This window comes from Lutjanus erythropterus, chromosome 21 (assembly GCF_056507025.1).
Source record: "Lutjanus erythropterus isolate fLutEry1 chromosome 21, fLutEry1.hap2, whole genome shotgun sequence".
Taxonomy (NCBI): domain Eukaryota; kingdom Metazoa; phylum Chordata; class Actinopteri; order Lutjaniformes; family Lutjanidae; genus Lutjanus; species Lutjanus erythropterus.
The window spans coordinates 6,669,395-6,694,910 of record NC_139337.1 but is presented as its reverse complement, the minus strand read 5'-3'; the positions used below and the strand labels follow the sequence as shown (position 1 = coordinate 6,694,910).

The following is a 25,516-nucleotide window of genomic DNA, read 5'->3' as shown; positions in this document are numbered from 1 at the left end:
TGTTGAGAGATGGATTAAAATGATTTTTTAATGGTATTTTCTATCACTAAGAAAAACACAGAATAACACCAGCCTTAATACTTAACACCTCTAACAGAAACTGAAAGAAATGCTAATATATTCCACTGTCCACCACACACTGTGCTGCAGTCTTACTCTAGTCTTACCGGAGGTGCAGCTCTTAAGTGAACTTGCATGTGATGCATACTGGCAAACCTGCATTTCACTGTGCATATTAAAGAAGCTTAATAAAGCATGCTAAAAGCTAAATCACGGTAGCTCGATGCAAGTGTGACCCATTGCATTACAATATGAGGATAAAATTCCCACATTGCTCTGCAGGCTGTATTAATATCCACACTTAAGGCTCAGTACAGATATGCACGCACCACACAGGATTCTGTGTATTTCATGGCCATGCTTTATGACAATAGAAAAAGCATGAAATAAATAAGAAGAACATCAAAGTATCACTGCACTGGCCACTCATATAGGACTTAAAAACTGATGCACAGGCTACTGTAACTGCATAAAGGCATACCATAGTGTATTTTAACCCTTTACTCCAGGCTGGAAGATATACAGTAAGTATCTCTGCTGCAGACGACAGCCTGGATATATTGCATACATAAACCAGAAGGTAAAGCCCTCTGAAAAACCCACCAGCCAAACTATTGATTTCTTTTTCTCTTGTTTCACACACACACAGGAAGCCTACAGAGCAGACAGAGACTGAAGCTATCAAGCACATTGATTTTCTTTTAAACATTCACTTGGTAAAACTAACAAGTACTTCAGATTATAGCAACAATACAGCGGCACAGTTTTAACTGAGAGGACTATCGTTCTTCCTTGGCTGTCCTCGTTCGGACCCACAGTGAAAGGTGTCTTCCAGACCCAGTCATATAGAAGAGAAGCTGAGACGAGAGGCTCAATACCATTACGGTCAAGCAGAACACAGTAGCATTAGTTTCACTCCCTGATCTGCCTCCGCTGTAGGACTATAGCTCGTCTTTCTGTTGTGTGAATCAGTTTGATTTACAAGTGCATCTTGCTGGAAGGACTCAAGTCTTCTTTTAAAAGGGGAAAAACAGGAAAGGCTTCCTTATAAATAAAGGTTTGATTATTGATCACATTGCTTTGCCTCTGATGCTGAGGCAAGGTTTCGGGAAACCATAACCTTCTGTATCATAGTGGTGTAACCTCTCTGTCTGTAACAGTGACAACACAGATTTGACAGTATCAAAATAAACCGGTGATGTAATTAAGAACTGAACCCAGTAGTTCCAACATTATCAAGGCCTTTACCTTCAGTTTTTAAGGTAACACTGGTGTTCAGCCATTTTAAAGGGGTCAGCACATCAGCCGGATGCTAACAGTAGAGTGACATCCTACTCCGCCGCATGGCTTCACTGATCAAATAAGCCGGGCTGATCTCCGGCTCCTCCGTCATCACCACAATGTTCTGCCACTCTCCGCACTGGTTGGATTTCTTGATGGTATCCACCACGCAAAGAGCGTAAAGACAGTCCTCAAAGGTAGCAGCCATTGTCAGAGGCCTCCCATCCCACGTCCTCCTGTCGTCCTGGTCCTGAAAGGCCTGTCGAACAGCCTGGATCATGCGGATCGTTCCGGTGAGATACGGCGACGGAATGTCGCTGAAGGCCTTCTCCGGCAAGGAGGCCTTCTCAAGAGGCGTGGTGTCTTTGAGCAGGAGTTCAGGACCTCCGCCGCTTCCTCCGCCCCCGCTGTTCTTCTGGCCATACAGGTCCGTCCCCATGACCGTTAACCTTCCGACTGTCCCCACGACGATCACCTCCTGCCGGAACTCCCCAGGCACGTTGAAGTTGAGAGTGACGGTGCAGCAGGCGCCTCCCTCCAGCACCATCTGGAACGTGCAGAAGTCGTCACTGGTGATCTGACGGATGCCCCGGATGTGATCTGTTTGTTTGACGAAGGTCTTGAGGAAGCCGTGGACTTTTGCTGCACGCTGACCGGTCAAAAACGTAAGCAGGTCGATGATGTAACTGCCCACTGAATGCAGACCACCGCCTCCCATCAGGTCATCGCAGCTCCAGTTGTATTTCTTCCCCAGGAGACTACCGCTGTGGACCTTTAGGGCAAAGAGGAGAAATTAAGCCAAGATTTTTCTAATACAGTCTTTTTTTCATTTGAATGTGATCAGGACAACGAGGAACAAGACAATGAATAGTTGGTGTGGTATGTGGGGTTAAACCTTGTCAAAAGTACCCATACTGCTTCAGTGCTTTAGAGAAAGAGACTGATTCCTCGTCGGCTTTGTGGGTGCTGCTCTAACTAGGGTTCTCCCATCATGCTTTTTTTGGCCATTGATGATCATCTATCATCCATATCAGCCGATACAATTAAATATACACTGGATTAAAGTGGATTACAGGATGTTGCGCTATAGTTTTGCACCTTCCACTTCAACAAGTTAGAATAGCTTGTTATGGATTGATTCTATGTTTATGTGGAGGCATTGGAAAAAATGCAAACAGGAGTTCAAGGCATGATGTGGCGAGTAACTGCTATACAAATTATCTTGGAGGTACTCCTGTAGTGCTCCTTTAGGTTAGTCTGCATGTGACAATGACACTAACTCAGCTGAGAACCGGCTCAAATCTTTTGCGTCATTGATTGGTTTCCATGATTGGTGACTAGAAAGCAGTGGACAATGATCTGAGCATCCCTCGCTCTATTATTAAGAATGGCAAAAAAAATATCTGAATCTCAGCAAAAAATCATCTGAAATTCCACTTTAAAAAACAAGAATTTGTTGTTTTTGTCATACCTGGGCCTCACAGACGAGAAGCTCTCCGATGTACCCTTCCTCTAACAACTCCTTCATCCGGACGAAGGCAGGCAAGAAACGTAGCACATTTCCCATAATGCTCAGCAACTTGGGGTAGTACTGGGCTGCTGACATCATCCGGAAGGCATCCAGAGGCGTTGCAGTCCGGTCGCAGATGACATTCTTTCCAATACCTTAAAAATCAGAAGAGAGACAGTTGGGAATGAGCCAACATGCTGTACAATTTAACTGTTTTGACAGTGTTTTCCTCTTAACTTTCAGTGTAAAGATGAAGACAGAAGGTAGGGAACAAGAGAGAATGACAGAGAGAAGAAAAGTGCTCTGCCTTAGCAACACACACACAGACATAATATCCTCTTGAGCATGCAAACATCCCCTGAAGAAACAATGCAGAGCTGCAAAATGTGGCAACTCCCTCAATAGCTGACTCAAGAGTTCCTAAACTCTCTGGGCTTTCTCCTCTGAGTCATGGGAACTTAATGACAACAGAGGGCTCTTGCAAAAAAAGCACAAAATATAGTTTTGTCCAGAGGCTTAGAGTGGGAACATGGTCCTCTAAAACCTTTTGAGACAAAGAGTGATAAAATGTTAGGTAGACTCCTTATTGCTGTTTCTACTACGCTGCTAAAATGAGAAGATGCTACCGTTCAAAGCTATTTCTACAATCAAAAGAACCATAAAACAATAATGCTAAATCTTCCAAGGACAAAATCTGGATCCCTGGGTGCAATTTAGATGGGCTTTAATGCTGGCAGGCAAGCAAGATGTTGCAGTAATATCTGTGTTGTACACGGTAAGACTGCACAGCTCACAGAGATCAGACAGGCTTCGCTGGTATTACCAGAGGCCCGATGGAAGGTTGATAAAAAGATGAGCACAGAAGGCGCAGGAGAGACGGAGCCTGTAGACACAGTATGAAACCTAATTAAAATCGCTTCCAGCACATTAATAGGTCCACTGGTGCCAGCAACACCCAAACACAACAGCGAGAAGACCGACAATAATGAGAAGAGAGACAGACAGAAACACTTCTCTGTTGTAGCATTTCCTTTTTACTGGACAGTCGACTGGCAGGAGACAGACGGGAGCCAGCGAATGGAATCAAAATAGGTCATTCACTGGATTTGAACCTGAGACCTTCAATGTCACAGGAACACAGTCTGTTCTGATCACTCATTCAAGCTCAGAATTCCCATCACAGTTTCCCAACTTCTTCTCCTATACCGCTTCAACAACTCTGGAACACAAATATACTCTGATTTAGAGTATTTGCAATGATTTATTGCAAGTAATGATGGAAACATGCTAGTATGCATCAAAGGATCAGTATAATAGTATAAGGTTTCTGAGAGTAATAACAAAAATTAGCAACCACTGTGGCCACAAGTAATATTTGTGGGATGGATAAATGCTAAAATGCACTGCAATAGTGGCAGAGGTCAGCAAACTGACACAGTAATGTCCGTTACACAGCAATGTCTACATTGGAGCGATGGTTGTGGTCAGGGTCCTGGAGAATACATTAACACTAGCTAATTGCAGTGTGCAGTATGCAAATGATCACAATGTTATCTACACACAATAGATGTCTATTTCCGTTTTTGTGTGATGGTTAAGAATGGTAAACCCCAGTCTTGCAATATACACATTGCAATACAGAAGCGCAAATAGTGCATCTATGGTCCATATGGTGTTCTTTGCACCATTTTCTCAACAACAAATCTACCTCCTCCACTGAGTTCGCTATCATTAGTTAAAATGAACCTAGCTCTGTCCACAGGAAAACTATGTGCTGTTCATTATCAGAGGTGGGGAAGTTAACAAGACATGCATTTGCCAAATCAAACATCTTAGGCCACATCCTTGAAGTTTTTTCCTTGTAAAACTGAAAAATATGCCACTACTGTTGGTGAGTATTAGGACTGCACAATTAATCAAAATATTTTTGAAATTGCAATATGGCCAAGTGCAATATCCAAATCGCAAGCTATGAATCGGGTTCTCCAGATGTAAGAAAACACCATTGTCTGGTACAGACACCAACAAATGTCACAAATTGTGATGTAAAAATGATCATTCATGAATCATACTGCATTCGCAATATCCGTGAAAATAATCCCAATGTAATGTTTATACTACATCATGAAAGCCCAGTGAGAACCCTAGTTAGTATGTGTTCTTCAGAAGGAAGGAGCATCACTGAGCCCATCCCAAAATCAAAAGCAAACCTTGACTAGCCACACAAAAGTGAGATTTACACTTTATCTGAACTGGATTTAGAGTGTATGCTTTGGTTTTATAAAAGAGAGAAGGTTTCAAGGAAGAATGACGTCTTGGTTTGGCGAATGAATGTTTAACTTCCCCTGTTCTAATAAAGAGCAGAGCTCATCCTAACAACTAAGGGTGCATTTTATAGCTTTTGAACTTGCTTTTTAATTTGTAAGAAGCAGAATGTCTTATTTGTCCTTTCAAACATCACATTTAAGTCAAGTCTGGACTGAATAGAAAGATGTTGGTTGGCTAAACCTCTCAGCTGTGTAAGGCTATTACTACATCTAAAGGATTTATTTTGACCATCTAGATGTTCTTTTGGCAACTTTGGCCGCTGTTAGCTCACAATATCCTCTAATTGCTGTGGTCACACATGCTCAGCAGGGAGTCAGAAAAAAGTAAAAGTACTGAGGCATCACTCCGCACATTCCTCCAGCCCTTGGAGTGTGAAACGCAGCACGCCGCTTCACTTCCAGTCCTGGCTGAGGGTTGTGGGTGGAGGGGCTGTTTTGGAAGTGAAACTTCCCATGCTAATCTGCCATTAGCTTCCATCGGCCGGGCCAGGAAATTAATCCCTCTGACCCAGTTCTGAGGAGCGCCATGGGAGCCCCCACCCACCCTCAACCCCTGCAGACACACAAAGCCAAGCAACAACAGTGCAACCCCGTCCCCTTCTTTTTGGCAGCAACAAACACAAACAGATACTGGAAAGATGCACCGTCCAGGGTAAGGCCCTTCTGGCTAAATGCTAAGTGATCTTGAGTGATATTTTTGGCACTCATACTGAGCTCAGTGTCTTTACAGAACAATAGCTTGGCTTGCCAGTAAAACGCCTAAAGGCAGATTTAACTTGTTTTCACCCACAGCTACTCGCGTCACGATTTGTCCAAAATAAATGTAAGTCTCTTCCACAAGGTCTGTGATCAAAATTATTTGATCTAACACTAAAACCAGAGATTAAAGATTTTATGCAGAAGATCTTATGCAGCGTCATCACAACTCATGACTGACGTGACCTCTGAGTGTCACCTTTGCAGAGATAAAAACAGCTCCTCTTCAGATCAACAATGACCTTTCGCTCCTCAGGTACAAAGCTCTGAAAGGTCGAGGCTGGCTTAGACAGGTGGGCCTGTTGAGTCATCAGAGCTCCTCATTCAGCTGCAGCCTCCCTCAGACACTGAGAGGATGTATTGTGTGCGCCCGTGTCAAATAGATTGTGGATGCACCTGAGCGCGAGGTAAAGCCTCAACAGCTACTGCAGTAAACCAACAGTAGGGAGATAAAATGACTTTGGACGAAAGTGATATTTGGTAGAGAGCACAGAAAGAGGACAGAGTGATAAAAGTAAAACAAAAAAGGGGGGGGGTAAGGAGAGGAGCATGAACAGAGACAAGGATAAAAAAAAAAGTAGAGCAATCGTAAAAAGAGGAGAAGGGAAAAATGAGAAAGGGAGCAAGATCAATCTAACAGTTCATGTGGAAAATGCTTGGAGAGTCAGGATGTCATAAAGAAAGACAGTGTGTGTTAAGTGATGCTCCCATAACCTTTCCCTCCCTACACACCCACACAGACGTTCCCATATGAGATGTAACTTGCCACAAATGAAGAACAAATGGTCCCAAAGCTGCAAAAGGATTGAAAAAATGCAGGATGTTGTAGTTTGGGGGGTAGTGGAGTGATACGACAACATGCCCATGCTTATGTCATCATCACTACGGTGGGAATGAAAATTGCGACCTCAAAGACTGAGGTCACGCTGCTCTGAGAGTAAGTCTGGAGTGAGTTAATCTCTAACAACAGATATCAGCATATCAATGCAGAACCTGTTGGCAGGGCTCAAGATTTTGGGATTGAAGGCATTCTGGTTCACATTTGTAGTCCAAGTTGTACTGACCAATCATGTTTGAGCAGGTTTTGGTTGCAGAAGTCAGTGTGGAGTGCAAAAGAGGCAGAACGCATTGACCAAAATGCAATCTCAGAAAACACTGGCTATCATCGGACGATTTAGATTTTATATTATTGTATTTTTCAAGCCTTTATTTGATAGTGACAGCTGAAAATATAACAGGAAATAGGGTAGAGATAGAGGGGAATGACATGCAGCAAATGGTCCACAGGTGGGAGTCAAACTGGCGGCTGCTGCAGAGGCACAGGGGCTTTTTATTAGCTTTTAAAAAATATCAGCATTCATACTTGTGAAACAATACGGTTGTAGATGTCATCTCTCAACTCCAGCTCCATTCCTGCGTCTTAAGTTGCTGAACAATGATTTCCACATGGGAGAGGAAGTCTTGACCCGGTTATCCATTATCCGGATGTCCACAGGCTAGGCTGTTGCCTGTAGAGGCTAAATTGCCGTCAGATGATAGCTGACGAGTTTCTAAGATTGGGAAGTCTCGTTAACAATTGAGAGCGAGATGAAATAAGGGAAGGACAGGTGGACTGCTGCAGCATCAGCAGAAGCAAACCAAAGATCTCAATTTACTGGTCGATCTATGCTACAAGTCTTATTTATGGTCATGAGGTTAAGGATGTGACTTCAAGAGTGAGATTGTGTACCATTCATCCACACTCATTGTGTTGAGTTTCCTTTGCAGCTGGCTCGCAGGAGTCTGAACTTTTCATGTTTTTTCATTCCTCACAACACTTCTGACACTTTTAGTGTGTCAACCAAGTTCACAAAATGAATGCCTTGGAGGAATGACTGTCCGAAAGTGTACGTCGTTTTCTCCCTGAATAACTATCGACACGTCTCGCCCGTCTCTATGACGACAGGCTTCTCGGCTCGTCTTGGAGTGTGGAAAACTAGAACAGCTATAAATGGCATGTTGTAAGAACTAGTTTGTTTAATTGATACCCTGACCTTTTGAGCCATCCACAAGCAGTCCGGTCCAGAACCGCTGCTTCTTTGCATCAAAATGAACTGTGACTAGCAAAAAATGGATGGATGGACAAAACAATTCTACTAATTCCAGTTTTCAATATTTGTGCTGTAATGTCATGTGATAACTTTGTGTTTTCTGTGTTGGAATGTGCTGGAATAATGGATGAACTTACTAGATCCCTGTAGGAAAACTTTTCTTTGCTCCTCATTGAAGATAAAAGGCCAGTTACAGACAACAGTCCTGTTGTTTGATTTCTTAAGTCTAGGACCTAGACTACAGGTCAGCCTATGACCCTTTCCGCCAACATGTAACTTCTTCTGTTCCATGTTGAACCTTTGGAGCATTTCAACCAAAATTTAACTTCTTCAGAAATCTAAAAGTTGGTTCCGAGCTGGATCCAAAACGGCATTTTTTGCTTGACCTGAAGTGTGAACCAAAGAGGGCGTGTCATATTCTAGAGGTCCATTGTGCAACGTCCTCCTTGATTATACTGGAAACATGAGCTGGTTTAGCACCATAATTTCAAGAATCTTAAATGGAACCAGTTCAAGAACCTGAGCTAGTTTGGTGGAAAAGGGGTACCTGCTGCCCTGGTACTGCTTCTATTAACGCTTGTTCTCTCCCTGCCATCCCTCATTAAAGCAGCTCATACTAACTTTAAGTGTACTATATGATATATACTATAATTACAAATATATGGGACTTAGACCAGATGTTGGTAGCATGACTTGCTAACTTCTTTGCCCTTATGAAGATCAGTAGGCTAATTTTCCTGCCTATTAAAAGCTGCATGATCAAGTGACGTTGACCACACTGATAGAAGGGCTCATGATATTTAGACTAATGTTAACAGGTATAGCTCTACTGTAAGAGCATGACACAGGGGGCTGAGGTTAGTGAAATAGCTACAGTAACCGTGATAGCCAGGGCAAAGTGCAGCTCAACTCACAGGTAAAGCCCAGGCCCAGTGGGAGAGCAGTAATGGAGCAGAAAAAAACTTCCAGCTCAGCAGCTCAGTCCCTCAGCATCAATAATTCACATCCAGGACATACAGTATCTAACCAAGACACTTTAAAGACGGGGAGATGGAGAGATCCTGCAGAAGAACTGAGGGACAACTGCCAACCTACAGATATTGTCTAAGTGTCACAAGTAGTCTGAAGTCTGAACAAAACTGTACAGACCTACAACTAATCAGAGCAATGAAACGTGACCCACAACCAATCTGAGAGACAAAATGTGACCTACATGCAGGGGACAAAACGGCGTCTGCCTGGTTTCAGTCCTTCTCGCATTACAGTTAAACAGTACACTAAAATATGTCTCTAAAAACATTTGAGGTGAGGAATAGGCAACATGGTGACAGAATCTTGATCCGTATTTGATCAGTGCTGCCTAGTTTTAACAGTTTGATCTGAGTTCTTGTCAGACCAAAATGCTAACTGGATGTTAAATGGATAGACCTAAAACCAGCAACAAGCAGCGAAACTTGTGACATGTGGCTTTCAAAATCTGTAGAAGCTGTGATCGCAGCGCATGACCTTGAAATTTGATTCAGTCACTGCAACTTTTCTGCAAATTTGACCATTCATCATAGCTTCCTGTGAGTCATACATGTACGTCTGATTTGACCCACTCAGTGTTTTAGTATTTCTTATTATTTTTTGCATGTTTTGTTTCTTATTTTTGTCACAGGTATGTAACATAGCACACCGTTTGTCATTGTTATTGACATTTATCAATGTTCTGTACATTTGTTTTTTATAATTTTGTGTTCGCTGTTTTGACTGAGCTCAAAAAAGATTTTGCTTCATTGTGGAATACCACCGAAGCACTTCTTCATTTACAAATAAACCAGATACTGTTTGAATTTTTGTAATCCTGAGCCTTTTTGCTATGGTTACTTTTTGCTTTTTTGGTGAAGTTTTATTCTCCCTGGAATAACACCTTTGATTTTAAAGAAATTATATTTTTAAAAATTGTATTTTATTTTCATTTGTAGTTTTCAATTGCATCATCATTGCATCATTCATCGCAAAAAACATTGCAAATATCTGGATAATACTATGATTTTTACAGTAAAGAAGAAGGAAAACTGCAAGCTTAAGGTATCTTGAGTAGTGTGCAGAACATGAGATGTTTTGCAGAACAGGTGGTACCCGACCACAGTTCATATACATCACTCTGCTTTCTTTCCCTCAGCAGCAGTGACTGGTGGCAGCCTGCTTGCCTTCAGGTGCCTTCAGGTGCCTTTGATGTGCAGACTACTGACATTATGTCAGGGAGAATCAGCTAACCTCACAGACTGAAATCACATCCCGTTGTCTCAGAGACCTGAGGCCCGAAACTCTTCAAACACATCCACAAAGCTGCGTGTTGTCACAAATAGTGAAGCGCAATCAGCAGCAGGGCAGCATCATCAACATCTCATTTCTCATTATAATTTGCTATCACCTATTCTGCTCATGATCACCTCCTGAAAAACAAAAATTAATTCCTTAATCTCGTTAAAGAGAGAGGAGGATGAGGGAGCCATTATGATTAATTGGATGGAACAGATGACTCACTGAATCTTCATTAAGAGTGCAGTGTGCAACATTTAAACATCATTACAGCATTAAGTATCAGCTATTGTACACTAACTTTAAACAAATGTGACCACTGCTAAGATTAGCAGCATATTAAACAGGTGCAACAACGGCAGGTTTTGTTATGAAATTTGCTGTATAGTTTACAGCACACAACATGCAGAGGGCGCTGTTCTTCCAATGGAAACACATTCTGAGGATGGCAGACAGGTGTCAGAAAATTTGGGGAAATAAAACCAAATATATCAGCAGGGCCAGATGTGAGAAATTGTTTGGGAAAGGGTGAAGTGATGCTTTACTTTTGAGAAACTCTGGTTCTGTTTGTAAAAGAAATATTTAAAAGGACAGGTCACTCCAAAATGAAAAATACTAATTTTTCTGATTGCCTGTAGTGGTCTTTATCCATCTAGACAGTCTTGGAGAAGGATTGCGAATTCTGAGGATATCAACTGGAGACATGTCTGCCTTCTCTCCAATATGATGGGACTAAATGGCTCTCAGTTTGCGTTGCTCAAAGCACCTAAATGACACATTTGAAAAATTCAAAATCAGTGTTTCTTTCCAAAAATCATGACCTGGTTACTCAAGATAATCCACAGACTTTGTTGTGAGCAGTTTTATGTTGGAACCACTTTCTCTCTGCAGTAGAACTACTGTCTTCCTAAAAGAAATTAAATGGCTCTCAACAAGGTCTGTGGATTATTTTGATTTTTGGAAAGAAACACTGATTTTGAGCTTTTCAAATACATTTTTATTGGTGCTTTGAGCCCTACAAGCCAAGGGCCATTTAGTCCCATTATGCTGGAGAGAAGGCAGACATCTTCACGTCTCCAAAACTCACACCAAAAACATCTAGATGGATAAACAACGCTACCGACCGGGGGAAATATAAGACATATTATGTATTTTGGGACGAACCGTCCCTTTAAAGCACATTATTACTGCAAATTACTGCAAACTGAACTTAAGTAATACTGGTACTGAATCCTTAAGGGCCTTTAGGAGGCACAAGTGTCTATTTTTAACATTTTTACCATCTTGCTGACACAGCAGCAGGAATAGCAGGTACACCTCTTTATTTTTGGAAAAACACAGTTACAGCGAAAACGAACGGCAGACAGAGAGAGCGAGAGACACGCGGAGACAAAGAAAGGCCAAGAGAGAGCAGCTGCATCATTACGAGTGAAGGCCAACTCTCTCAACGCTCCTCTCGGCTCGCTGCCACAGACATCATCTGGGCCTCGCTGCACGGATCCAGTATATTCTGCTCAGCGCTAATATTCACTGCAACACACAGGGCACAGTTTTGAAAGGAGCAAGATGAAGCTTTGAGTGTGAGCATGTGTGCATGTGGCAGAGGGAACACCTTTATTGTACGAGATTTGGTGCCTTGACACCTCCAGTGAGTGTGTGCAGGAGGGAGCGGTAACCCTGAGGAAGGAAAGGCTGGAAGTGGCGGCTGTGCAGGAAGGTCAGGTTGGGTGTAAGTGAGGGTGAGGCTGACAAATTTCTTTCTGACAGCAAAGCTAACATGTGTATCATGTAATGATTGCTCATAGTTTATAGTGCATTTCATCACAGCAGGAGGGAAATGAGCCATGGCAACTGTTTAACAGTACACTTGGCTCGTTTAAAGACTGAAGAAACAGAATTTTGACAAGAAGATTGTTTCTGATGGCTGTAAAGAAACAAAGCTTCAGTTTTAAGGAATAAAAACACCCCTCCTTTTATTTTCTCTTTGGAAAACAAACCAGGCATGTCAAACATCCATGGGATTCTGCGCCACAGTTAAATGAAATCCATCTTTAATGCGGGCCAGCGGCAACAGCTGGAAATCAGCACAGAGGAAAAACCAGGTGGATTAAGAAGGATGCTGAATGCTTCATCATGACAGGTCACACAATAGGCCCTCTGCATGAGGATGCCAGAAATAGAAAAGGCAGGGGAACCGGTCGGGAGAGATAGCCATCTGCCACGCTGCGCCGTGCACGTGCTCCTGCAGGGACAGGGTCAAGAGACGAGTCAGGGAGGAGCGTTTCAGATTCCTACATACTGATGGAAATGATTTGAGGAGACGCTGTCAATACATTGTTTAGGATTTAGGTGCAGCATTGAATAGTTTCTTGTTGTCTTTAAGTAAACAGAGGAATGTCAGGGAGGAACTAAACCCTGATTATATCAGTTTTTTTTAACTAAAAGCATCTTTAAATTTAAAAAGTTAGCATGAAGCACTATTGTTGAATCTGGCACTGAAGTGACTAGTTGATTAATCGATTAGTTGATCAAGCGAAGTAGCCCATGTTCTGTGAGGTAAAATGACTGTTTTTGTCAAAGGGGTCTGCTGCAGAGGTTGCATTAAGAATTGTTCATTGCCCATTGCTTTGATGGACAGGGTTTAGAATTCCTAAAAGAATTCCATCATAATCTCTTATCACTTGTCATTTTAATAACTTTCATTTTTTAATTATAGCCTCTCTATTTTAGTTGTTTTCAAACTGGGGTCCAGGGACCAACATGGGTCCTTAAGTAGGTTGTAGGGGGTCCCCAGCAAAAGGAGGACTAGAATATTTTATAATTTATCACTTTTTTTTGTAAATTGGAACAAAATGGGAATAAATAGGGTTTTGATTTATTGTAATTTATACTGATCCTAGTTTAATCATCGATTGACTATAAATACTTTATTATCTGCAAACCTAAAAATAATTTTAAAAAAACTCAGAGAGGATTCCTTAAGACAAGGTTCTCTCGACTGTACGACTCGACTCCACTCACTTATTTTTTTGACTTTCCATTATATATAGTTCTGTACCTGATACAGCGGTCCATGGTCTAATGTTCATCAACTGTGGAAATCCTTGACATAAAAAAGTTTAAGAACCTCTAGTCGAGTTAATAGCATTTAATTCTTAAAAACAACTCAATCACAATGTCATTTAAAATACAGAACAGACTTACAGATTATGCATTATAAGAGCATGAGGAGAAAAAATAAAGCATTCGGTCACTTTTCATGTCGACACCACATGAAGCAGATGAATGAATGATTTTTTTTTCACAGTGGCTTTGTGCCTAAATATGAGCAACTCTCTGAAGAGATTTACTCTAAAGCTGCACTAATCCATATTTTCATGTCAATAATGGATCAAAAGACTGTGTGACAGAGCCTCCTGGAGCTGGAGTTCCCCTCAGCTCTCTGCAGCATTTAGCATATTTTCAAGCTAATTGTTTTGGTTTTACAGGCCGCGACTTTAATGTTTCGGTCCAGTCTCCCTCCTTTAATTGATCCTCTTTTCAGCAGCAGCAGCAGCAGCAGCAGCAGGCAGCTGCTTTGGGCTCAAGACAGCTGCTGATTCTATTTTTTTTTTTTAAGAAGGGACAGCGGCTGAACAGTCAGATATTTTCCTGAGAAGATGGTGGAGACTAAAACAGCTAAAAGGAGAGTGTATACTGGACGTTTGTGGTTTGTTCCACCACTGAGAAAAAAAACCCCAGTTAATTCTGCTTTCCAATTCTCTAATTACTGAATGAAGACTATGAGATGAGATTGAAAACTTGAAGCTTGGACCTTTGAGTTCAGATGATTTTATTGCAGTGCATAATTTGCTCAGAAAAAAGATATCATTTTATTATATTTATTATATTTTATATCTGTTTGTTGGATGTAAATGTGTACATAAATACAGGGCACATTTATATGTATGTGTGCACCTGCATGTGTACATTTATGTCAGTTTTTGCATGCAATATTCAATGTCTATTTCCCAAAAAACAAATCTTGTCCCTTCTGAGTTGCAGTGCCCGTATCTGTCTCAGCCACCAGAGACGACTGTCTGCACACTCACAACAAATCTGTACAGAAATTTCCACACAGGTCCAAAGAAGCCCAGTGGATACAAAGGAAGAGCCTAACGGTGCATTCAGTCACTCGACTGTTTGCCTGTCTGCTGCTCGAAAACAGTCTGTGGCTCTCTAGTGAGTGTGTGTGTGTGTGTGTGTGTGTGTTTGTGTGTGTGTGTGTATGTGTGTGTATGCTGGGATGTGTGCATGATTACACAAGTGTATAATACTGTGTGTGGCAGCAGCGCTGTGATCAGACAAAGGGAAGCGAGTGGGCCTGAAATATCACAAAGCATCCTCCACCACTGAAGCACTGCAAAAGTAATTAGCTTGGTCTATTAAGCCTGTTGAGGTGGAAAGGCTTTGGAAATCACACAGACACATAAACACACGCGCAGCAAGGGTGTAATCAAGCGAGGCATTCACAAATGTTCAAAGAAAGACGACTAACTCATCCTTGTAGCGGGGGCCTGCTTTGTGTGATCTGCTTGATAACAGAAACTAGAAGTGAAGCTCAAATAGCGTCAGCAGAGTGTCCGAGCAAAATGGCTTGTGGTTTTGATATAATGTTTATGATGTCTTATACGGGTAAACACTGGTTATAAAAAGCTGCGTATGCACTAGCTTCTGTACAGATGAGTAGACACTTGGAGAGACAGGCCAGGCTCATCTTTCTGCTGATTATCCCAAATTAAATTTAGCTTAAAGCAATTACAAAGAGAGGAGGGGGTGGAACACAGAGGCAGACATGGAGAACTATACGTTCTCGTCAGCATATAGCTCTCTTGCTGGATGTAAATCAAGGAAAACAAGCTTCCTGCTCACTAATTTGCCCTCATTGTGAGACTGGCATGTGTTCCCAGTCTGGAATTAGCATGTAAATAGCAGCCTTGATAGCGGTGATGGATGAACACAGTGGTGTTTGCCTTTCTCCTGCAGCTGAAGCCAATGCAGAGGCACAGCCCTCTGCTGTTATGCAGGAACACATGGTAGAGAGAGAAGACTGGAGTTTGTTGTCTGCTGCCAAGTTTAATGGGATTTAATGGATTTTTATTTGTGTTTCAATGGAGTTCTGAGATGGACAGTCAGTCCGGTCAGTCTAACGTAGAGACAGGTTGGTGACAGCAGTGTGTAGACGCCACGAGCTGCTTATCAACATTACCATTTGTTAAAGTCCAACTGAAATCAGATTTAGCCATCACTTTTTGTAGTCTAATAATGTCATTGCGTCCCTTAAATGTCCTTTAAACATGTCATATCATTTTAAATTTGTCACTAAAAAAGCTTTGAATGTGGACCTGTGGACAGAAGAGGTCTGTCCTTTCACTCTGGGAAGCTAGCACCAACGTTAAGAGCTGGGCAGCTATCAAAAACGTTCAGAGCTGAGAAAATAACACAAACTTTAAGAGCTGGGCAGCTATCAACAACGTTGAGAGCTGAGAAAATAACATGAACGTTAAGAGCTGGGATGCTAACACAAAAGTTGAGAGCCGGGAAGCTAACGCAACTTTTGAGAGCCAGGAAGCTCATGCAAATGTTGAGAGAGAGGAAGCTAACATCACCACTGAGAGCCATGGGCTAACATTACAGTTAAGAACAGGGAGGGTAAGGCAAACACTGAGAGCTAAGAAGCACTTGTAAACATGCTGGGAGGCTAACATCAATACTGGGAGCTAGGATGCTCAATTGTTGACCACTGGGAAGTTCATGCAAATGTTGCAAATTTAACATTAGCTTTGCAACGTTGAAGTTGCAAAACAATTTTGAGAGCTGGGAAGCTGACATTGACGCTGAGTTGTTGGGAGGTGGGAAGCTAATGGAAATGTACAGAAAGGTCATGTAAATGTTGAGAGCTGGGAATCTAACAACTGCATGATTCAAGTTAGTGGTAATCCTTCAGATATCAGATGTAACCTACCAGCAGTTTTTCTTTAATATAATGACAATTTTTAAATATCACAATGTCAAGTATACCAGCAGTGTAACATCTTGATAAATGATGCTTAAACTGGTCAATTTTTCTTTAGACAGTTAACTTTTCAGACTGACAGGTTTAAAGTCTACAAATACAAGAGTCTTATTACATTTTACAAAAAGTTCTTGCAATTGAAATCACAATTGCACCATTTGCCCGAGAGACGTGACTGTAGTCATATTAGACAGTCTTCAGTCTTTGGCAAAAAAGCAACCAAATGGACTACATCTAACTCACTGACTGGAAGGATGAAACAGCAGCAGGTTGGGGTCTGTATTCAGCTCCATTAGTGCACAGAAGAACCATAAATGATGACGAGCATTAGTCTCACTCAGACGGCCTTCCCGTTCAGCTAATGCCCCTGAGTTGCAGGGAGTTTAGCATTCCTAAATGTGTTTAAGTGCTGCCATTAACCCCTGAACCAGAGTGGCTCACTGGCTACTACTGTATGGAGATGAACAGTAACCAAAGGAGTGGCTTCTGGCCATGTGGTTCTTAATGTGTGCAGTAATGGGCGTGCACTCAGAAGGTTGCTATGTCAGCACAGACACAAAGTAACAGTTAGCTGCATTCAGGCTAGAGATGAAAACATTCATGAATGACTTGCCTAGATCCACTTAATCCACAAAATGATAATTTTAGGACTGAATCACCAACAGCTCGCTGAAGTTAAACTGCAAAAACCTACTGACCACTGCTTCTAACATTAATAACAGTGCTGTGGCTACAGTAGGGTTTATAATGCCACGAAGACCGTCATAATGAGAATGAGAATTTTTTTATGTACGGTTGTTCTGGTATCACCCTCCGATATCACCTTAAAGTGTCATGTTCTATTGCATTCATTTTCTGTATGTATTTGTTCATGTTTAACAAAGTCTTTACAAGTCTAACCTGAGCCAGGCCATACAACAAGCAATCATATCACATTATACTAAGGCTTAGTAGTATACAGCTGTTAAAAAAAAAAATTAAGATATAAATAGTTTTTTATGCCCTGGTATTTGGATTTGCATTCGGCTCTAAGTTCAGGTATCAAAATTGGTATTGTGAAGAAAAAAATGGTATTGAAATGTCTCTAACCCTCTCTTATGTCTAGTGGTAATTGGCAATATATATTAGATTTTGATTTATTTATTAAACAAAGGTTTCACCCAGAAAATCATGTAGCCATGGTGGAAAGCCAACCAGATTTTAACACACTGAGCCATTTGGGTTGTTCCGATACAATACCAGTATCTGAAAAGCATCCGATCTAAAATTCTGGATTGGGTATCACAAACCAGCACGGGGTACTCAAGTCTATGTACTGATCCAATACTATCTTATTAACCCCACAATGAGATCCTGCTACTTCTCAGCAGCGTACACCAATGTTTTTTTTGTTTTTTTTTTACATGAGCCAAGCTACACAAAAATGATAGCAATCATATCACATCCATACAGGGTTAGTAGTATAGAGGAGTAAAATTATAATAAGAGTATATACTTTTTGAATGCACTGGTATTGGATTGGTACTCATGAGCCGATACAAGGGTTGGACTAGTGCTTTATATCTGCGCACCCCATCACCTGGGCCAGGTGATACCCATACTGCCTTGTGTCCCATGTGCTGCCACATGCTTCACCCCTTTACATGCAGTTCTTTTTAAACATATGTTGGACGTCCCACCTTGTGTTCAAAGCCTCACTTTAGATTGTTTAGCAGCATTTCAACCATATGGTAGCTACTAGCTAACGGAGGGCTGCCTGCTGCTGTAATGTTAACTTGTGGTTTAGTGATACATCTGTAATGCCCATACCACAAGATTACTACTTCAATCAACAGCTCGGGTGCGTGGCACTGTTAGGTACCGGTCATATAGGGACCGGCACCATATTGGCACCATGTTTTGGTACCCAACCCTAGTCAATACACAACATCCAGACCACGAGGCAACTATTTCAGTCAACGGATCGGGCATCTGGCACCAAAAATGGGCCACTATAAACTGTGCTTTGATTTGGTTCAGAGCCCAACCCTAGCCAGTACAAAAATTCAGGTATCAGAATCGGTATCAAGAAGTGATATTGGAACATATCTAGTTATCACTGGCTGTAACTTAACCACTGAACATTTAACAGCAGTTATAGAGTGCAGGTAGCATTGTATGTTGAAAATAGAGACAAATCCAATCGCATTCGCACTTGAGCAATAAAAACACTTCATCTCGTAAAATCTGACCCGATGCTGCTATTTAAACACGCAAACGTGTGTCTGTGTGTGATCAGGCCTCCACCTGCACCCCCTGTGATTCTCCAGGGTCTAATTAACTGCTGAGCTGAACTGCTACCCCTGCTTTATAATCACTCTGACACACACAGCACCCTAATCAGCACACTTCCCCTCACAGCGCTTATGGTAACACACATACACACACACACACACACACACACACCACTGAGACAAATAAAACATGGCCACCAAAGACAGAGCTGTCTGCCTCCTCACAAAGACTCATTTCAGACCCTCCCTGGTCCATTTGCATTTTACTGTCAGAGCAGCCTTTATGTGCTTTTGTCAGGTAGAGGTCACACAGAAAACACTGTCTGGACACACTTCTTGTTTTTGTTGCTGTAATTGCATAATTAAGGCGGCTCAAAGAGCTGTTCAGCTCGTTTACATACTAATAATTCAATGGGGTGGGTTCTCACTGCTTTGCAAAAATTACCCATGCTTACCCCCGTGTATGTGTCCCGATTCATTAATTAGCACTGCAAAATAAATGTCAGACCTTTACAAGCTGCTTTGAAGAGGAGAGGAAATTAATAGAGCCCTGCGATGTTTGGGCAATTTGCCAAAAGACTGCTCACAAGTCTGAAGGAAGCCGCAGTGAACACAAACTGAGACTGCCAACAGTCATCAATAATATATAGGTAAGTGATTCTTTGTCCCATAGTAACAGCGCTGTGACTGCTCCTAATGTTCCGGTGACAGAGTTTGGCCACAGTACGGTATATTAGAAGGAGCAGCAAGGAGGGGTTCTAAAAGATAGATGATTGGATACTGCAACTCTGAGGAGAATCAATACTGTATCAATATATTTGCAGGAAAGTGTATGCAGTAGCTGCACTGAAGGAAGCTTTGAGAATCTGTAATGGACCTGGCAGGTATGATGCTTTACCCCAGGGCATACAACAGAGACAACAGAGTCTATAAGACAGATTAAATCTATCTAGAAAATGTGGATGTTTATGTTCCCAGTCAAAATCTATCCATTAATAGATCAGTATTATTGCTGTCCTCAAAGAGCAAATTGTGAATGTGAAACTATGCAAATGTTTCTACTTGTTATCATGCTACATAATTGCCTCTGCATTCATTATTATATATGGATTAGAAAAATCTTAACTCTAAAACAGAGGTCTAGGGAAAAAAGTACAACTGTCAGACAATGAAATACAAAGTAGAACAACTAGTAATGTCTCAATAACAATGAATGTTTTAGTTTGTGTTGCCTATAAGGTTTCAAAACTTTTTTTTGCTTAAAAATGAAATTACAGCATTATGATAGGCTACTGTTATTAATGTTACTAGCTACAACCACTTGACTAGAGTGCTACTACTGGAAATGGTTCTAAAATACAGAGATGCTCCCTAACGTATTGAAATTCAGCAGCTAGATGCCTTCAGTTCATGGATAACACTTCCATAATGCAACATAGAACTGCATTATGGGAATGATATTCTTTGAAGGCTGCTGAAGGCCACATAAAATTAGTGTCTTTAGTTTGACATATGTGGTCTAGAAGAAGAAAAGCAGATTTGCCCAATGTGTCACCTCACAAGTATGAAGAACCACACAATATTAATTTAGTAAGACGATCATAGACGGGCCGCTGAGTGTCTCGGTCATACCCAGGACAAGATAATCTCCAACAGGCCAGCTGTTTCTGTCAAAGGATGCATTGTTAGGATTAGGATTGTTAGGTTTAAACAAGCTAATAGCCACAGTTAAAGCTATAGTTGGTAGATATTAGTGGCTGTTTTCCAGATGTTTAACCTCGCATTAGCTAAACGGATGTCCCACCTTTCTCTTGATTAATACCCTCCACATTCATCACAGGTGAGGCTGGACTTCTTGCTTCAGCTGCGTCTCCCACTTAAATATCTTTTGTCAAATACCTGGACATTAAGTTCCTCGCAACTCTGCTGTAATTTTCTCCTTTTTGCTTTTCTCTTACTTTCTGAACACCTGGTGTTTGACAACCGGCCATTTTGAAAGTTTATTTGAGGGGTGCCTGGATAGACCTAGAACTTTTGCCCTTACAGTAGTGTGACAGTGGCCAGTTACTATGACCAGCATAACACAAATAAAACTAACCAGACTTTTATTTTTTCAGGTGAATGGAGCAAATCTACAGTCTAAAATTAAAGCTGTAGCTTTATGCAGATGGCTGTGCATTGTGTATGTTCAAATTATTTACTGCTTACTCATCCTCTTCATTGTGTGCACTGCAGTGAATTGTTCCAAACAAGCTAAAACTGTCTGTATGTAGTCTGTTTAGCTTAGTTTGCCATATATCTACTTGACAAAACTCTGACATCATTGTTTCTTTTGTCTGTGTTTTAACGTTTTTTTGTAACATGCTCCTTTTTGGTAAGAAAAAGTGAGGGTTCTACCACGGTATCATACCTTAGGGCAAATTCATACCTGTATACTTTTTAAACTGTATTATTAAAGCTCACAAGATGTACCATTTATTACATAAAAAGGTACATAAACTTGTCTTTAGATCCACTTCATCATCTCCCTGCACCTTCATATTCCAACATCTTCTCCATGATTCTCTATGGATCTGACTTCAGCAGCAAGAAAAGAAAAGAGGGCGCTCGTTCCGTTCATTCAGGAGAAGTCGCTTTTGACGAACATGAGGTGAGCCCGGCCGCTCTTTTCTGGTGGCTTCTGTCGGGGCCATGAAGGGCATCTTTGTGTCAGTCGAGGCTGCTGAGGAGGGAGCGAGGGAGGTGATGGGAGGAATGCTAACGAGCAGCAGAGAGCTAACAGTTACTGACCACTTAGAAGTAATGCGTGTTTCCATACACACAGCTGTGAGCAGTAATACACGCTGCTCTTGTAAGGAGCATATGACTCACCGCACGTGATTGTTATGCAGTTGACTCCTAAGCTTATTACCGTCATACTGTGTGCTGACAGGGAGCACGAGAAGCAGAATAAAGAGGGATTCCACCTTTTCAACTTAATTTAACTTCATGTTTCAGGAGGAAATACCTTGAGTCTGGAGATTTAGCATGTTTAGAAGACCCTCAAGAACCAATGGCGATGTGCACGAGGTGGAAAGCACTTGTACCACGAGCTGACACTGTAATAAAAGGCATTAAATAAGGCTCATTAATAACAATTAATGTCCTGAGGCGCACGGCAGCCCTGTGACTCCAGGCACAAACTAATGGATAGAGACATCTTCACTGAGTCCCATTCACCACGGTGGCGAAGACGCTCCCTCTCAACAGCTGTGCGCCAGTGAGGCTCCTTTATTATCCACCTCACTGTCAGGGACGCTCTGCACAGGGACAGAGACTGATGAACTTCCCTCTTTAATTCAGTGAAAAGAGAGGAGGAGGGGAGGAGAGAAAACTCACTGATGCTCGGGTGAATCTGGATTGTTGTCATGGTGATGACACACCCCCTGTGGCACCCTTCGCTCCCTGTCTGCCACCAGGGTCAAGAGAGGGAGGAAAAAAAAGAAGCAGGAGTGGAGAAGATTGAGGGAAATGGTGGACAAATGGTGACAGTATAGAATCTGATAAAATGCACCGGATATTTGTAAATCTATTAGTTTATGTCATAAGTTCATTCCATTTCTTAGCAACTACAAGCTAGTTTACACTAGTGATTTACTAAATCAGGTTGTACTATTAAAACAGTTGTAAATCAGTTGCTAGGAAACTTCTACAATCCTGTAGAACCAATTCAAGCTCATTTATCTAAAATGCTTGTTTTATTCTAACTAACATTGGGCTGAAGACCTAATGGACTGGTTGCACAGCACACATTCTGACTTGTCAGAGCAGGAAAACCACAGATGGACTTAATAACAGTAATTAAGGCCCAGTTCCATTAGGTGTCCCAGTAACAGTGACAGTGAACCAGCATGCACAACAGAATGACCTCCCCTAAGTGGAACGGAGCAGTCATGAATACACCTGGTACAACATGTCAAAACGTCTGCTGTGCAGCTAGTCCATTTTCCTGCTGGGTCAAAGACTAAAGAAAACGACAGCTCGGGCTTACTCAAAACTAGCAGTTATTCTGCGTTTGTTAGCGGTGAGATGTTGCTGTTGAATGGGTTATCAAACAGGTTATCAAGTGCAGCAAGAACATCAGATAGGTCAGATCACTGTTTAACTATATATCTTTAAGCAACCATATACAAAAAATCTTAAGTTGTGACAAGTTCTAACATATTTTACAAATTGTATATTTTACTTTGCTATATTTATACATGGAGAAAGGTGTGTTTCAGACTATATTTATGTGTTGATGCAGTTTGGAAAATATCTGATCAAGCTACCTGAATCTATCTGATGCTATTTGATCATTTAAGCTAACAATATTGGCATAATGTTTTGTAATTTGAGGTGTATTTTTTTTATTTTTGTGGGATGCATGAGTCTTAGTTAACATCATTCTTAAATAGCATTTTGTCAAGTGTCAGTTATTCAGTTGTGTTGACCATCTATACTAGCTCTTTTACTATGCACACTAAACAGGTTGAATATTAGCAAGCTAACATTAGTTTTTTGTAGCTAAGCAACAGTCACATCTGAAAGTTACTACATTTACATTTGTTTTACTTATATATGCATAAATGGAGAAATATGTCTTTCAGTGTGAGTTTATTAATGCAGTTTAGAAGGAGCAAAAATAACCAATTATTCTAATCCAGGTTTCAATATTAACTAAGGCCTGATCGCCCGCAGCATCAAAAAGTTACTTTGTGCTTATCGCCTTGTTGCTAGCTAGCTACTGATATGTCGGTGCCACTGAATTATGGGTTTAGTAATCCTACCTGAACTGCTAATGTGATCTTTGCAGAAGAACCAGAAACAAAACAAACAAAAACAAAGTCACTGTGAAAACATAGGAGTTAATTGAGCTGGAGCTGAAGTGGTTAAAATATGACACATCTAAGGGCGTAATGTAGTGCAGTGCGTGCTGCCAGTTTCCTCAACTAGCTTTGTTCATCTTTCATCAGAAACAACGCCTTCAGGAAACAGCACATCATAAGTCATGGGGAAAGTGGGCAACACAAGTCCATTAAACTGCTTTTTTGGACTGTTTTCATGCAAGTTTATTTTTGGGCCACAAAATATGTAGGTCTACTCATAGTAGGTGCTTAAATTTTTTACAGCATTATTAAACATTTTAATCAAATCTCAGGTAAGACATGTTGACCATTTCATATCAATGTTACCTGCTATACACTTTAATCTTAACAGGTCATTTGTATGCTAGTGGGTTCAGTCAGCTACATAACTTGACACTAAATATTTAGTAACAGCTAATCCAAAATTCCAATACGGCCAAGTGCAATATCCAAATTGCAGAACCAGAACTAAATCACGATTTTTTGAAAAAGGAAAAAATGTGTGAGAAAAAAGGTAGTGCAGTTACTGCAGAGATGCTTGGTCTCCAGATGTAAGAACATAAGATGTGACATGGTTGTTTGGAACAGAAACCAGCAACTGTCACATCATCACAGAAAAGTTGAAAATTGTGATGCAAAATTGATCATTCCTTCTCATTACTTTGTATATCGTAAGAGGCATTTCAGTCAAAATAACATAAGATGGAAAATAAAACCCAATAATGTGAAATCTTATGTTAAAGTTGAACTCATGAAGAGCTGCTGCAAGTGGTTCCTGGTTATTTTAGAAAGAGACAATTTCACTCACATCACTCTGACATGTATATTACACGAAATGTCACATGTATTCTGTGAGGTCATTGATATCATAGCCAAGAGGAAACAGTGTTTCCTGTCTCTATGAACTATTTCTGCTGGAAACGCCGCCCATCGACAATGTGACTGAGACATGACACATGACGGTCTGAGGGGCTGCAGTCCGAGGCTCTGAATCACTAACATGAGACTGAGATCAACAATGATGTTACATAAATCAACCGAGATGACCTCCGCTAACCATCGACACATTCTTGCCCTTTGAGACGGCGTGACGGGTTGAAATACTGCCTTTCAGACCTTTTTTAGCCGTTTGTTTCTGACACAATTGGATTTGTCTGGCCGTCTCCTGGCTGCTTTGGACGGTATAACTCACTCTGGCTGGCTGACAGGAGACAGGGCACCGATACAATGACTCATTTATTGTGCGGCTCCTCTGGAGTGTGAGATAAACAAGGTGAAAAATGCAAAGCAGCAAACAAACAACCAGTACACCAGAAAATATATCTGAGCTGGTAGAGACAGCAGTACTGTCAGTGCCGGGGGGTTTCTCTGCAGAACTCAAACAATCATGACTTTTTACAGTAGAAATAATGTAATCTAAAAAAAACCCTGCTTCACTGTGAACCCCTCGAAGTCTCTACAGAGATCCAGATGTGCTGTGGTCACCATCACTGAAACACACAGTACACTGAGGCACATCTGTCATTCTAGGAAATCCACTAGTTTTTCCCCACCTGTGTGGATTTGAATATCTGCAGAGACAGTAAACCTTACCGTCCGCTGTATGCAAAACCAACTATTTGCATCTTTCCACATTGATCTAATGACAACACTTTATCACACTGCGACAGAGGATCCCTGCCACGTGAACTGACCTCAGCAGAATTTCCAGGTTTCTCATGATAATTTCACCATGTTGTCCTCAGCGTGCTCGCCAAGCTCAAAAATAGGGAGGATTCCTATAACCAAAGAATTGGAGTTTCAGAGACTTTCTTTCCAGCATTCTGGTGACTTTTATTGACAAAATAATAAGTACATTGCAACAGCATTTTTATGCTGAATACTTGTAGTTTCACTTTTAATACTTAAAAAAAGAATACAGAATAATTCGTCCCTCTAGTGTGAACTTGTGTAAATCTGGAATTCTGATTT

General features: G+C 41.2%; 1 protein-coding gene across 1 annotated transcript in view; it reads right to left on the bottom strand.

The window, feature by feature from the left end:
• gfod1 (glucose-fructose oxidoreductase domain containing 1) overlaps positions 1-25,516 on the bottom strand; it is a 46,961-nt gene continuing 21,445 nt past the window's right edge. The window contains exons 2-3 of the mRNA XM_084747693.1: positions 2,813-3,006; positions 1-2,113 (exon numbers count right to left, since the gene is read on the bottom strand). Coding sequence (XP_084603819.1) covers positions 1,373-2,113; positions 2,813-3,006 — 935 coding nt within the window. The 3' untranslated portion in view covers positions 1-1,372. The remainder of the gene's footprint in view (positions 2,114-2,812; positions 3,007-25,516) is intronic.